The sequence below is a fragment of the Vombatus ursinus genome, unplaced genomic scaffold, assembly GCF_900497805.2.
Source record: "Vombatus ursinus unplaced genomic scaffold, bare-nosed wombat genome assembly UNPS02014818.1, whole genome shotgun sequence".
Classification (NCBI taxonomy): domain Eukaryota; kingdom Metazoa; phylum Chordata; class Mammalia; order Diprotodontia; family Vombatidae; genus Vombatus; species Vombatus ursinus.
Window position 1 is genome coordinate 8,598,235 of NW_020954596.1, and position 16,703 is coordinate 8,614,937.

The following is a 16,703-nucleotide window of genomic DNA, read 5'->3' on the forward strand; positions in this document are numbered from 1 at the left end:
AGACTGAAAGGAACTTATATAAAATAGAAAAAAATACACACTGATGACAACAATATAAATAGGAAGAACCACCACAAAATAATTGAAACTAAATGCTGTAAAATTATGATGACCAGAAAAAACATGAGAGGGCACATTCCTCCCTTCTTAGTTGAGGTAAGGAACTACCGTTGTAGAATATTACTGATGATGTCAGACTTCTTTGTTATGCTGCTCAGTCTTGCTGCATTGTTTTTTTTTTCTCCCTTTTTATTCTCTGTTATAAGAGATGGATCTCTGGGGGTGTGGGGACATTGAGAAATATTTGTCGAGTAAAAACAAAAAGATAAAACTGTACTTTTTTTCAACTATATATCATCCAGGAGATATATGGTTAGAAAAGGGGGTGGGTTAGTTATGCAGTGACAGACAAAAAATGGACAGCCAAAACTCTACACTGCACTTAATGATAAAAGACCTACACTCTAGAGCAAGGGTTCTTAATCAAAAGTCCATAAACTTGGCTTTTCAACATTTTGATAACATTTCAATATTTATTTCATTTATTCAAAAACATTACTCTGAAAAATTATCTCAGTCTAGTTCTACTTGATTGTCAAAGGGAATAGGACACAAAAAAGGTTAAGAACCATTCCCCTAAAGGAAGGCCTCCTGCATGTTGGAGAATAAAAGAATGTGGACAAGATTCGCACATGATGAGAAGGGGATAGGAATCTGATATGCTCTGATGGAGAAAGTACTCACATTAATGAGATCATGAATTCACTGAAACATAATAAGTGCTTAATAAATACTTGATTAAATGATTGGTTTCACACGTTGGGATTTGCCCACAACTAGAATGGCCTCCATCATGTAATTAGTTTTTTGGCCATTCAACTTGCTATAAGAATCAATCTTTCTGCTTAGGAAATAAATATAAACATCAAAGCTTTGAAAATTTAGCCACAGTCATAGAAAAATAACATGGAAGTTATACTTGTGAATGCTCATTGCAAGTATTTATAGCATTTAAAATTTACCTCAACTCAAATTCAGCAAATAGGACATCAAAATGTTTGAGAGACTCTTTCATTTTTTCAGTATAAATATTTAAATCTCTTAAGGCTTGGTCCCGAATGAGGTTTCTAAGTTCTTCCAAGCTACGTGTCAGATCCTTAGCTAGTGGCCTCATAGCCATGCTCTCTATTTCACGATTCATGATAATTGAACCTGCAGACAAGCACTGTTAAAACAGGAGAGATAAGAAAGTTAAGAGTTTGAACTATAAATATAATTTTGACATATAAATTTCCTTAGTTATGACTGTCCAAATAGACAAAAGTAGATAGCAATACATTTTGTTGGCCTTTTTGATTCTCATTATTTAGAAAACATCATGAATTGGGGCAAAACAAAGACTAAGAAAATATTTTGCCAATTTAAAAAAAAAGGCTTAAAATTAATTTACTTTTCCCTACTTGATTTTTAAGTTCCTATTTTTGTGAATTTAGTTGCTTGTCTAGCATGCAGCAACTGTTGAAGAAAACTGTAATTCTAGCAAATTTTACAATAATTTGTTGTGCTAGTATATAGTATGAAGATATTCCTATGAGAGTATTCCCTTTTCCTATGCCAGTTGAACAAATTTTCACTAATATGTAAATATAGAGATATAAACAATGCTAGGGCAATGTCTTCCCATCCTTAATGTAATCTACTTATTTAATAGGGTTCCAAGAAACCTCTCTAATCCCTTTTCTCTTGGACCATGCCAGAGTTTTCCAATCATTTGCTTATTTGCTTAACATATATCAAAAGAGGGCAAGTAAGTGGTACAGTGGATAGAGCACTGGGCCTGGTGTCAGAACACCTGAGTTATCCACCCTCAGACAACTACTAATTGTGTAATACTGGGCAAATCGCTTAACCTTTGTTTGCCTCAGTTTCCTCATCTATAAATGAGCTAGAGAAGGAAATGGAAAACCACTCCAGTATCATTGCAAAGAAAACCCCAAATGAGGTCACCAAGAGTCAGACACAACTGAAATGACTCAATAGCAACAACAAATGGCGATAATAACAGCACCTACCTCCCAGGGTTGTTGTGAGGATCAAAAGAGATAATATTTGTAAAGTACTTACCACAGTACCTTGTACACAGAAGGCACCATATATAATGTTAGCTATTATTATTGAAATAAATACTACAATAAACACTTGAGGGAAGGGGAAACCTTCTGAAGAAAGGTAGTTGGGTAAATTTTTGAAAAAACTATAAGATAAAAAGTCTATTTCCTCTCACAGTCTCAATGTCATCTGTAAGAATTAGACTTGTTTAAAAATTAGATTAGATTAGGGGTTCTTAACTTGTTTTGTGTCATGGACCCTTTCGGCAGTCTGGTGAAGTCTATGGACCCTTTCCCAGAATAATATTTTAAATTAATAAAATAAAACATATGGGAAACCATTTGTACTGAAATATAGTTATGAAAATACTTTTAAATAAATTGACAGCCCCTAGGTTCAGGACCTCTACATTATATGATCTCAAAGGTCCCTTTATTGCACTAAATCAATGACACTATTTTAAACTCTGGGCAGCTAGGTGGCGCAGTGGATAGAGTGCCTCAAACACTTACTAGCTGTGTGACCCCGGGCATGCAGTTTTACTCAGTTTCTTCATGTGTAAAATGAGCTGGAGAAGGAAATAGCAAATCAGTCCAGGACCTTTGCCAAGAAAACCCCAAATAGGGTCACAAAGAGTCAGACATGACTAACTGACTAAACAATTTTAAACCGCAGGAAATAACAAATCATCTAAATTTTCATAATCAGCAACCTTTTTCCCTAATACAAATGTTATGAAGATCTGAAGATTTCAAGAAATAAAGTCTTCCTTATAAAAAAAGTTGAGTACGCATGTCCTAGGAAAATAAGTCTAATTGGCATGCTCAGGAAAATGACATTTATTAACAGCAGTCTCACCAAAATGAAGGTTTAAGATAGCATAAGTTATATTACTCTAAAGTATCAACAGATTAAATTTTTTTTTGCTTTCAAAATTGAAAAAATATATATGTAAATTAAAGATATGGCTCCCAGTTGTTTGTTCCTGTGCTCACTAAAAATAACCAGATATTCTTTAAACAAAAAATAACTCTGAGAACAGATGGCAATTTGCCCAATTTAAATCTTATTTTCTTTAATACATGAATGGGAAAATTATGTCCATGACATTGTGCAGTGGAAAGAGAACTAGGGTAGAGTTAGAAGACCTAGATTCAGATCCCAGTTCTGTCATCTCCTAGCCATGTGGTCTGGAGTAAACTGCTTAACTCTTTTCAGCCTCAGATTCCTCACCTGAAAAATAACAATAGGAATAATGGCTTTACCTCCTTTAAAAAACTGTTTTGAAGAAAGCAAGCCGAAAAACCTAAAGTAATAGGTATAAGTCTATGTTGTTTCAGCTTCAAATACCAAGAGAAGGTATATTTATTTGTTAGTTATGCACATTACAAAAACAAAATCACAGAAATCAGAAATCCTACCTCTGCCCCAAACCAAAGCTGACCAGCCAGATTATCATGACGTATCTCCTCTGGGAACTTAACACAAAAATCCCGATTTGCTCGATCACTTGGAATGCATTCATCCATTATCTGATTTATAATGTTTAACACATTATCCTGAAAGAGAAATAGTTTAAAATTATGTAAATGATATTTTCTCCTGCACCACAAACTGAGTTAAAATAATATGGTCGGGTTTAACAAGTGTACTGGAGTTTATCGTCTGAAAAGAGATACTCCTTTTATTAGGTAAATAATATATACCTGACTTGACGTGGACCACATAGCTAGTAAGCATCAGGGGCTGGATTTTAATTTAGGTTTTCCTGACTCCAGGTCTGGCACTCTGTCCATTCTGGCCTCAAACACTTACTAGCTGTGTGATCCTGGGCAAGTCATTTAACCCTATTTGCCTTAGTTTCCTCACCTATAAAATGAGCTGGAGGAGGAAATGGCAAATCACTCCAGTTTCTTTGCCAAGAAAACCCAAAATGGGGTTATGAAGAGTCAGACATGACTGAAAAATGAAATACATACCTGTGGCATTCAAGTTCTGTACAAAATACATAAAAACAACCTAGGTAGCAAAGGAGTTTATGTAGTCAAGGAAATTTCAGAGAATCATAGAATTTCAGAACTAGAAGGGATCTTGGAGGCAATTAAATCCAACTCCTATATTTTACAAATTAATAAGTTAAAGTTCAAAGAAAAAAAGAGAGTTGCCTAATTCGGGAAATTAGGAGAGGCAAGGTAATGATGAGCTTCAAATGCCCAACGGAGGACTTCATACTTACTCCTGGAAAAAACATGGAACCACTGGAGCTCACTGAATGGGAGGCGGACATGAACAAACCTACTGCTCAAGTTCACCCTATGAACCAACAATTGAGTTAAAACTAAACCTAAATATCAAGATTCAAGGTCTAGTGCCACACTCATTTAAACTGAAATCATCTTGAATTATATAAAATAAGTTTTAAGGGCAATAAAATGTGAGCTTGAGTACCTCATTTCAAATTTAGCCTATTACAAGAAAAACAAAAGAAACCAAAAACCACTTGTGATTTTGTTATATCACTGAGGTAATGGTTAAGAAGTCTTTCTTGCTTTCTGTTACTGAATAGTAAAGATTCAGCTGAACTGTTCTCTTTAGTCATTTGGTTTTTAGAAGTCATATTTTCTCATTATGATAAATTGTCCAGTTTCTTTGAAAATAAAACATCTCTACACGTTCTGTAACTAGTAACTTGAACTGTTTAAATACTATATATGTAAACATCTGAAAAAATAATTTTCTACATCCTCAATTATTTTATTTTTCACAATTTTATAGTAGTGATTGACTTGTATCCACAACAGCATTAATTAAAAAAACAGATATTTAATTTCTTTTCCTGATTCTACAAGCTTCTGCCATCATAAAACCTACAAAAGGAATGTGTGACAATTATCTACGTGATGAGTTGAGATGGAGTCAGCAATCCATACTCTGGAAGAATGCCAATCAATTTAGATGAACTATCCAATGCATAGTTAGCAAATGAATCCCTGGTTTAACAGAATTTCATGGATCATTCAAATTAGCTAATTACAGTAAATTGCATTATAACCTAAAAATGAATGTACTCAAACATGTGGGAATACGGTTTAGTTCAGGAAACAAAAATCAATTAGTTGGCTATAAAATACTCAATACTTTATTCAATTGATATTGCTCCAGTGAAACATAAGGATTCTAATTCCACATCACAATTAGATTTAATAGTTACCCTTTAGCTCATACACAAAGTTTAATTTCAATAATTAGTTTAAAAGTCTTAAGTAGAATGGGTAGTAAAGCTGGACTCTCCATTGAAGCTTAAACCCCATATTCCTTTGGCTATGTAAAGAAAAAAATACATCAAGGAGCACTTATTTTCTAGTTCAAAGGATAACAGTTTTAGAGGTGCAAAAGACTTTATAGTCATTTAATCTAATGACTTCACTTTGTTGTTGTTCAATCGTTCAGGAATGTCTGACTTTTTGTGACCCCAGGGACCATAGTACACCAGGCCCTTCTATCCTCCACTACCTTTTAAAGTCTGTCCAAGTTCATGTTTGTTGCTTCCATGACACTATCTCTATTCATCTCATCCTCTGCCATCCCTTTTCTTTGCGCCTTCCATCTTGCCCAACATCAGGGTCCTTTCCCAGAGTCCCATCTTGTCATTTTGGGGCCAAAGTATTTAAGCTTCAGCATTTGACCTTCCAGTGAGTAGCCTAAATTAATTTCTTTAAATACTGACTTATTTCACCTCTTTGCTGTCCAAAGGACTCCCAAAAATCTTTTCCATCATCACAATTCAAAAGGATCAATTCTGTAGCGCTCAGCTTTCCTTTGCAATCCAACTCTCACAGCCATACATTACTACTAGAAAAACGACAGCTATGGAAAAACCATAGACCTTTATCAGCAAAGTGATGTCTCTGCTTGTTAGTATGCATTTCAGATTTTCCACAGCTTTTTTTTTTCCCAAGGAACAAACATTTTTTAATTTCATAATTGTAGTCACCATCTTTGAGCCCAAGAATATAAAATCTGACACTGCTTCCATTTCTTCTCCCTCTATTTCCCAGGAAGTGATGGGATCTTTCTTTTTTTTTATGGTAAGCTTTAAGCCAACTTTTACACTCTCCTTTTCCACTCTCATCAAAGGTTTCTTAACTCCTCTTTACTTTCTGCCATCAGAGTGGTATCATCTACATAGCTAAGATTGTTGATATTTCTCCCAGTAACCTTAATTCTAGCTTTTGATCCATCCAGACTGGCATTTAGCATGATGTACTCTGCATATAAATTAAATAAATAAGGCGACAATATACAGCCTTGTGGTACTCTTTTTCCAATCTTAAACCCATCAGTTATTCCATGTTTGATTCTAACTGTTGCTTCTTGGCCTGCATACAGGTTCCTCAGGAGACAAGATGATCTGGTACTCCCATCTCTTTGAGGACTTGCCACATTTTATTGTGATCCACACAGTTAAAGGTTTTAGTGCAGTCAATGAAGCAGAAGTAGATGTTTTTTTCTGGAACTCCCTTGCTTTCTCCACAATCTAGCAAATGTTAGCAATTTGGTCTCTAGTTCCTCTGTCTCTTCGAAAACCATCTTGCTCTTTTGGTAATTCTTGGTTTACATATAGTTGAAGCCTAGCCTGCAGAATCTTAAGTACAACCTTGCTAGCATGTGAAATGAGAGCAATTGTTTGGTAATCTGAACAGTCCTTGGCATTGCTCTTCTTTAGGACTGGGATGTAAACTGATCTTTTCCAATCCAGTGGCCCCTGTTGTGTTTTCCAAATTTGCCAGCCTATAGAGCGCAGCACTTTAACAGAATCATCTCTTAGGGTTTTAAATAGCTCAGCTGGAATTCCATTACCTCCACTTGTTCTATTATTAGCAATACTTCCTAAGGTTCATCTGATTTCATTCTCCACAATGTCTGGCTCTAGAGCAGTAACCACACCATTATGTTTATTGATGATGTTAAGATCTTTCTTGTATAATTCTTTTGCGTATTCTTGACATCTCTTCTTAGTCTGAGTCATAGAATGAGTAAGTGATTGTCTCCAGGACACACAGGAAAAAGAATGTGAACACAGGTCATCTGACTCCAAATCCAGTATAGTTTCTATGGTGAAATTTCTTTCTATGGTGACATTTTATCTCTATAAGAGAGCTTGGAATAGGATATTCAGGAAGGCAAAAGAGCTAGAATTACAACCAAGAACAACCTATCCAGCTCACCCATAAAATGGAAGCAGCAGAGTGGATTAAAAACCAGAATCTAACAACATGTTGTCTGCATGAGACACACTTGAAACAGAAAGACACATGGAGTTAAAATAAAGGGCTGAAACAAACTCCATTATGCTTCAGCTGAAGTAAAAAAGGCAAAGGTAGTAATCATGATTTCAGACAAAGCAAAGGTAAAAATAGATCTAATTAAAAGAAATAATCAGGGAAACTATATTTTGCTAACAGGTACCATACACAATGAAGTAACACCAAAAAATTTTATAGCAAGTTTCCTCGATAAAAGAAATTTCTCAAATATATAGGGAATGGAGTCAAATTTATAAAAATAAGAGCCATTCCCCAATTGATAAACAGTGAAAGGATAGCAGGAGTTTTCAGAAGAAGAAATCAAAGCTATCTATAGTCATAAGAAAAAAAACTGTTCTAAAATCATTATTGGTGAGAGAAATGCAAATTTACAAAACCTCTGAGGTATTGCATCATGAGTATCAGAAATGACAAATGCTAAAGGAGTTAAGGAAAAATTGTGACACTAATGCACTGTTGGTAGAGTTGTGAACCGGTCCAGCCATTCTGGAGAACAATTCAGAATGATGCCAAAAGGGCTAATAAAACTGTGCATACCCTTTGACCCAGCAATACCATTACTAGATGTACACCCCAAAGAGATCAAAGAAAAAGGAAAAGTACCTATACGTACAAAAATATTTATAATAGTTCTTTTTGTGTTGGTAAAGAATTGGAAATTGGTAGGATGCTTATCAGTTGGGAGATGGCTGAACAAGATGTGGCACATAATTGTGACGGAGTATTACTGTACTATAAGAAATGACAAGGGGGTGGTTTCAGAAAAACACAAAACAAAACAAAAAAACACCTATGTGAACTGATGCAAAGTGAAGGGAGAAGAACCAGGAGACCAGTGTTCATAGTAACAGCAATACTGCAATGATGATTAACTGTGAAAGGACTTGCCTACTCTGATCAAAACAACGATCCAAGCCAACTCCGAAGGACTCACGATGAAAAAGATGCTATCCACCACCAGAGAGAGAACTGATGAGCTCTAAGTGCAAACTGAAGTATAACTTTCCAGTGCTATTGTTTTGGTTCTTTTTTTGTGGTAGGTCTGATATGGAAACATGTTTTTTTTATGATTTCACATGTATAATTGATATGATTTTGCTTGCCTTCTCAGCGGGTGGGAGAGTGGGAGAGAGAAAGAAAACTGGAACTCAAAATTTAAAAAGAAAAGAATGTTTAAAAAAGAAATTAAACCCAAATCACGCTGTATATATCCTAATGACCTAGATATAAATGGCTATAGCATAAACAAATTAAAGGACAGAGGATGGTGATACCTTTTACAAATACGGAGAGAAGTGTTCTTAACTATACTAGAGATAGATATCACAAGGGATAAAATTAACAATCAGAACTACATAAAATTAAAAAGCTTCTGCCCAAACAAATTCAATACAGCTAAAATCTTGAGGGAAACAATTAACTGGGAAAGTTATTACAGCAAGTGTCTCCCATAAAGGTCAGATATCAGAGATCTAAAATTGGAAGGAACCCAACGACATGAAATCCAGCCCCTATATTTCAAAGAGGAGAAAACTGAGGCCCGAATTAAGTGACTTGCCCAAGGTGACAAAGGTGGTGTCAGAGGTGGAATTTGAAACCAGGACCTCTGCCACCAGCACCAATGCTCCTTCCACTGACTGGTTCAAATACGCAAGAACAAAAGTAATATCTCAGTAGATAAGAAAGTTAAAAGATAAAAACAGGTAGTTCAAAATTAGAGAAATAAGCAATCAACAGGCAGCAGCTGGGTGGTGCAGCAGATAGAGTGCCTATCCTGGAGAAAGGAAGACTCATCTTTCTGAGTTCAAATGTGACCTCAGACACTTACTAGCTATGTGACCCTGGGCAAGTCATTTAACCTTGTTTTCCTGTTTCCTCACCTGTAAAATGAGCTGGAGAAGGAAATGGCAAACCACTCCAGTATCTTTACCAAGAAAATCCCAAAAGGGATCATGAAGAGTTGGACGCAACTGAACAACAAGCAATCAACAGCAATATTTTTAAAAATGCTCTAAATCAGTAACATTAAAAGAAATGCAAATTAACACAATTGTGAGGTTCTACCTCAAATGTAATACATTTGCAAAGACAATTAAAAAGGAAAATTATCAGAGGGACATTGATAGTACATGAACACTAATATATTCTGGATGGAATTACTAAATTGTCTACCCTTTCTGGATAGCAATTTGGAACCATTCCCTAAAAGGCACTAAACTATGCCTTGTCATAACCTAGGCATAACTAGATTATGTACCCTGATGAGATCAAACAGGAGGTAAAGAACTCATATGCTCAAAGAAGCATTTTTGGTTGTAGCAAAGAAATGGAAACTAGGGGAGTGCTCATTAATTGGAGGATGGATAAACAAACTATGATATCTTAAGGTAATGAAATACTATTCTATTATAAGAAATTATTTAAGGGATGTATTTTTCAAATACTGGGAAAAAGTAGAAGGAAGCAAACAGAAGCTGGAAACCAATTTATATAATGTCCATAACTGTAAAGAAAAAGCATTTTCAAAGTCTTAAAAATTGTTTTATCAGTGCAGTGACAAACCATGACTCCAAATAAGACTGATAATGAGACATGTGTTCTGCCTTCTGATAGAGCTTTAATGGATTACAGATGCACGAGAGATATATTTTTGGACATGGTCAATATATGGATTTGTTTTGCTTGATTATGCTAATTTGTTACAAGAGAAAGGGTTTTGGGGGGGATTTGAGAAGAAAGATGATTATAGTAATAGCATAAAAAGAAAATAAAGAAAAGAGCATCAATAAAGCATCCTGAAATATGCACAGATAAAAACTGGAGAAAGTTCAGAAGGAAACAGATGAGCAGGATAGCTTTGGAACTAATGTAGTGAATTTAATATATACTTTAAAAAAACTCTACATAAAGTATGGGGAGTTTCAAATACAATCTTCTTTTACATTTTTTGTTTATGGGAATGTTCATGTTTGTTTGGTGTTTATCAACTCAGATTATCCAAGAAAGATTTAAATTCAAAAATACTACTACTAACATTCTACTGGTATTACATTATGGCAGCAAGGCCTGGAATATAATTGCTTCTGCAGAACTAAAAATGAGCATCACACAGAGGACAATGGAGAAGCACATGATGGGGATAAGCAGACTAAAAGAAACTGTTGTCAACACAGAACTCCACAGAAGAAGAGGCATAAAGGATGCCATCGAGGCACTGTAGGGTAGGAAGAAAAGATGAGTTAGTTATTGGGCAAGGGTGTGGGATGACAGGTAGACAGTCAGAGCATTTCACTGGTGCCTTCATGATGTCAACAGAAAGCAAGAAAGCCCTCTAGTCGATTGGGCAGCCATGTTCTGCTGAGGTCACAGACAAGAACTGCACTAGATGAGCAGACGTGCATGAGTTAAAATCTGCATCACTGGAGGGAGGGACCTTTTGAAACGATGGGATGATCACAGATCCATTTGAACATCTGAAAGTAAATAAAATGTCTTGAATATGTCTAAACCCACGTGCTGTATATCATTTTGAATTTTAAACCATTTTAGTGTAAAGAATAGCGATTTAACAATAAGTTTATGTCAATGTAAAGTTAATTGAACTTTTGTGTACATATTAATGAAAGGGTAAGTGTATTAAAAGTAAAGGTAGGGATCTAATAAATAGGCAGAGCTAAGATTAAAAAAAAGTTTGAGGAAAAAAAATTCTCTCTCCTCTACTCTAAGACAATTTTACACAGTAGTATACTGACTAGAATACAGGAGAAAATATGAAAAAAATGAAAATCAATCAATAAGCATTTACTAAGCATCAGCTATGTGCCAGGTATCGTTTTATGTGCTGGGGATACAAAGCAAAACAAAAGAGAGTCTCTGACCTCAAGAAGCTTACAACCCAATGGGGGAGACAATATGCAAACAACTATGTACAAACAAGTTATATACAGGGTAAATAAGAAATAATCAATAGAGAAAAGGCACTAGAATTAAGAGGGACTGGGAAAGGCTTCTTCTCCAAAATGGGCTTTTAGCTGGGTCTTGAAGGAAGCAAGGGAAACCAGGAAACCAATGAGGCATCAATGAAGAAGGATTGTGAGAGGGTAGAACATTCCAGGGATGGAGGACAGCCAAAAATGCCTGGAGCATTTGTGTATTTGATGGAGACTTATATCTCTGAAAAGAGAAGTGACTTTCCCCATAATGTGTAAATTCTATTTCACAGGTGCTAGAAGACTGACAGAGATTCAAAGTTTGAATTGATGACTTTATGATATGTAAATCTCTGTGGATCTTCTGTTTAATGTAAGTATTATCAATGTGTTGGGGATTATTTTGATTTGGGAAAGTACTACATTTTCTTTAACAGTTACAAAAAAATTAGAGATCACAACCAACTTCTAACTGTGGGTGAAGGAAATGCTGACAGTGTTACCGAGAGAAAAAAGCCTTCAAAAATTCCATCAGGCCTGAAGCAGAAAAGAAGAAAAGGAAATGAATGAATGATGGAACTGGACATTCACTTGCCTTTTAATTTGATAATTATGGAATTAGGATTGTGATTATAAAATTTTATCTGAATTACTTTTTATGTTGGCCAGTGGAATGTTAAGATGCAGCCCTTCAATTAATTGTGGCAGAAGGTTACATGAAATTAGTAAATTTATGGATTTGAATACATTTTTCTATATGAAGAATGACTTCGGACAAAGCAAGTCAAAAGATAACAAAATTCTGCTTCTAGATAAGAATCTAACAGCAAAAATCAGCATGATTTATACAATTTTCTGTATTTTATATTCTAGATTTTGTTCATTTGAATTCTGTACTTGCACCATTTGGTTAATTATGGATTTGGTGGATGGCAAATTGTAAAAGGAGAGAAATTGGGCTTCAGTTCTATTCTAGTTGGGTCTATTTCACTATTTAGGGTTTAGGTTAACATCAAATATGTATAGAATCATATGCGAACTGCCAAAGAAAGTCAGTCCCATCTACCCAGAGTTGGTACACATTGAATTGAATGCCATTCTTTATGGTGGACTTCTGAATGCATTCATCATGGATGTCAAATTGGGGAACATAAGTTTGGAAATGATACAAGGTGGATAATTACACACTTATATCCAGAATGCAAAGGGATTTAAAGGAATAAGTAGCTTTATTTACATAAATTAAAAAAGAATATCTGTGCCTGGGTCATGCATACATGGATCTGGGGAATAGAGTCTGAAACAGCAATAAGATGGATCCATCAAAAAGTTGGTTGGGTAACTTGGAAACCAACGTGGTAGGTAAGGTTTCACAAAACTTCTATTTGGAAGCCCTTTATACATACCAAATAGAAAGCCAGACAGGTCATTTATGACACAGACCTGGGTATCATAGTGTCTAATAGATATTCTATCAGAGTTTAGGTCACATGACCAGCAATAAAGAAGATTAATAACTTTTTCTTCTTTAACTCCACTTCTAGCTCCAAAAGGAATGATGTCCTAAATATAGAGTAGTTACAGCTAAACCTAAAATACAACAGAATCCTGAGGAGGTAAATTCCTTATGAAATAGCAGAAAACTCTAAAACTAAGAGTGCACATTTAACATCTCTCTCCCACCAGCTTCCATGTGCCTGCAGCAGATAAGAAAACTTGCAGGCTAGTATGGGGTTTAGCCCTAAGGTAAAAAACCACATATCTTGCAGTGACCCTGCCAGAACACTTCTCAATTTCTCCATTTCCAGATTCTTCCCAGCCTTGCAAAGAAAAGGAGAGAAAAAGATAAATCTAAGATCTAGGACAGTGATCCTTCAAAGCTTCAATGACTGTTAGAACACTCCTGCCCTACCTTCATCCCACTAAAAGTAGTAGAAACTGATGCTGCCCAGCTGGAACCCAGGCTGGCAAACCCAATAGCCCTCAATGGGACGGGGCTGAGGCAGGTGTGTGATCCAGCCTTGAGAATCTGCTTACCAGCAAAGAAAATGAGTACAGAAAGTAAATAACAGATAATATAAAAAGAGCTAGGAAACCAAACATATCAAGAGGAAAAGCCTCAATAAAAGTTCATCACACATGCTGATAAATCAATAGGAAGGACCTTACAGCCAGAAGGAAGAATAAATAAAACCTCAAAGAGAATACAGAGCCTTCTTAACAATTATTATAATATGAAGGAAAGTGAACCAAAAATGCCTGATGAAAGACAGAATCCTGTGGACTCATCAGAGAGCAGAGAACAACAAAAAGGAATTCCAAAACAGTTCAAAAGAAATAAAATTAATAAAGAGAATAGTCAGAAATTAGAGCCCCTGATACAAAAAATTAAAAACACAATTGAAGATTAGGAAAAAAAGCTGAATCCATGACAAAGAATTTTTCTTAAGAAGTAAAAGAGATTAAAAGAGGTAGAACATAAAAACACTGCAGGGAGGATACTTTGGCAGAAGAAAAGCAACAGTGACAACATAAAAAAAAACCATATAAATTCTGAACATGCTAGACTGACCTTGAAGACAGGATGTGAAGAGATAACTTAAGGTCTCCCACAAAAACATGATACATCAAAAAACCTGAATACAAAAATGTAACAATACAAGAAAACTACAGACTACAAAACTTTAACTGAGAGAATCTACATATTGCAACCAGAGGGGAAAAATCATGCTTCAAACTCTAAGATAAATAGGTTAAAAAGAATTATCAGAAAGAAAAAGTCCCAATATTCACCAAAATATTTGTAGTTGTACCTAGTGTGGTAACAAAGAAATGTAAACAAAGTAGGTACCTGTCCATGGAGGAACGGCCAAATTATGGTACATGAATGTAATGGAATATATCACTGTGCTATAGAAAGGACAAACACGATGAATACAGAGAAACATGAAAAGACATGTGAATTGATACAAAGTGAAACAAGCAGAGTCAAGAAAACAACATAAAAACGACTACAATAAACAACCATCACACGTCAACCAAAAGTGAATTTTGCAAAATTACAAAAAACAAGCCTATCCCAAAGAAGAAGAAATAAAGGGGGAAAGCTCCCCTATTCCTTTTCAGGGGCAGGTCCACTGGTGTGGAACATCATACATTTTTAGATTTTTTCAATGTATTGATCGGCTTTGTTGATTGCCTTTTCTCTTTTTCCTTCTTTTTCTTTTAAAAATATTATTTGTTATATAAGATTGCTCTCTAAGAAGGAGGAGGGGAGGAGCACAGAGAAATTTACAAAATATTAAAGGATATTAACAGAATTTTATTTTAAAAATAAAATAAGAATTCTCAGAATCTACTATACAGAGGTAAATGTCAGCAAAACTGAGAATGTCAAAGAAACAAAATAGAAGATTACCTAGAAAAACAAAAAAAAAAATAGCTCCAAGTTAACACAACACTAAATAGAGACTACATCCAATTTCAAAACAGAACTGAAGCAACATGGACTCAAACTCACAACCCCACTACTGGAAAATGAATGTAATTTGTGAAACAGGGTGGGAAGGTATATTAATGGGGATGAGGAGGTGGATGACAGAGGGTAATGGATGCTATATCCTGATGAAGTCCATGAGTGAAGAGCAAAGGGATGATGGCTGTGATACCAGAATATTTTTTACGGGGCCACTATTCTTCGTGGTCTTTGAATATCATATTGCTGTTATTCGTTCATTAGATATTTTATTGATTGACCACTATATTGACATTACTCTGATAGACCTGTTTCTCTATCAATCCCTACCTGTTGAATTCCTAGCCATCCTTGGAGTTAACTTCTAAAATTATATCTAAACAAGCTGCCAAAATTTTTACCAGTCCACGAAACGTTCACAGAACTTTAATTTATTTCACTAAGCATTTTTACATACTGACTGTGTGTAGATAGCCATGTTAGATGCTAGAGAAGGTGCAATGTTTAGATAAAATATGGTCCTTGATTTTGTGAAGTTACACTCTAGCCAGAATTTAAGGGAAGAATGATATATACATGAATAAACATAATATTCAAAACTAGTCCCTTAAGTCTTCCTTGAACCTCCCAAAGAATAATGGCCTTTTCCCTCTCAGACCTAATGTGACATTTTGCTTTTTGCTCTCTCATGCTCTTTTCTATACTATAAGTAACTTTAATTTATTAGTCTATTTTATAGTCCTTTGTTTCTGTCTCATGTCCCCTTGTTGGACTGCAAGCTCCATAAGGGCAGAGCCTGTGTCTTATCTAAATGTTGGCTCTCCCTACTGCCCCAACTTAGCACAGTGTTAGAAACACAGTAAATTCTTTTTTTAAAAAGTTTGATTTATTGGGATAAATTAAAGTTCTAGTGAAAGTTTTGTGGACTGGTAAAATTTTTGGCAGCTTGTTTAGATATAATTTTAGAAGTTAACTCCAAGAATGTATAGGAATTCAACGAGTTGGGACTGATAGAGGAAACAGGCCTATCAGAGTAGTGTAAGTATAGCGGGCAATCGATTGAATTGATGTGTAAGGAGACATCTGCTAGGATGGTAAAGATTTTGGCAGTCTATTAGGTCTGTATTTAGAAGAGTTCTCTCTAGCTATCTTATGTACCAGAATTTTATACCAGAAGCAGTTTCCAAATCTCAGTGATGCAAAAGATCATGGATCTAGAGCTGGAAGAGGATTAGAATTCATGTAATATAACATTCTAATTTTTACATATAAAGAAACTGACATGCATAGAGGTTAAGTGACTCTCTCAAGAACACACAGATAGGAAATGGCAGAGCCAGGATTTGAACCCACATCCTTTCACTTCAAATTCCATCATTCAAGTCAATCCTGAGATTGGTAACTATGTTCACATCATTTTACTTAGCAATTATATCACTCATCTTTATCTTATTTGCTCCTTGGGATATAATGCTCCATCAAATCAGGTCAGGACATAAGATTACTTACTTTAAATCACAGTGATTCTTTGATAATTCCTTTTGCAATTATAATCTGTACAATATAATCAGCACTTCTTACGTATTACCTGATTCTCTACATCTTATTACATACAAATTAGTATTTTATTTATGTGTGGTCTTTTGCAAAAAAAGATAGTTCATGTCTATGTATTTTTTCCCATCTAAACTGTAAGCTCCTTGTGGGGAGACTATGTTTTATACTTCTCTCATAGCCTATAATGTCTAGACACAGCACAGCTGCCAGGAAATACTAATAAACACACATAAATTTAATGAAGTACTTAGCCAGTCACATTAGAAATGAATTGATAAAAATGAGCTCTTAAAAGCTTGTCCCATG

At 35.1% G+C, this 16,703-nt stretch overlaps 1 protein-coding gene across 3 annotated transcripts in view; it reads right to left on the reverse strand.

Moving 5' to 3' along the window:
* The window catches only part of ZFYVE28 (zinc finger FYVE-type containing 28), a 188,175-nt gene that overhangs the window by 124,972 nt on the left and 46,500 nt on the right, over positions 1-16,703 (reverse strand). For all 3 annotated transcript variants that reach the window (XM_027835962.1, XM_027835961.1, XM_027835963.1), the window contains exons 3-4: positions 3,531-3,668; positions 1,023-1,225 (exon numbers count right to left, since the gene is read on the reverse strand). In XM_027835962.1, coding sequence (XP_027691763.1) covers positions 1,023-1,225; positions 3,531-3,668 — 341 coding nt within the window. The remainder of the gene's footprint in view (positions 1-1,022; positions 1,226-3,530; positions 3,669-16,703) is intronic.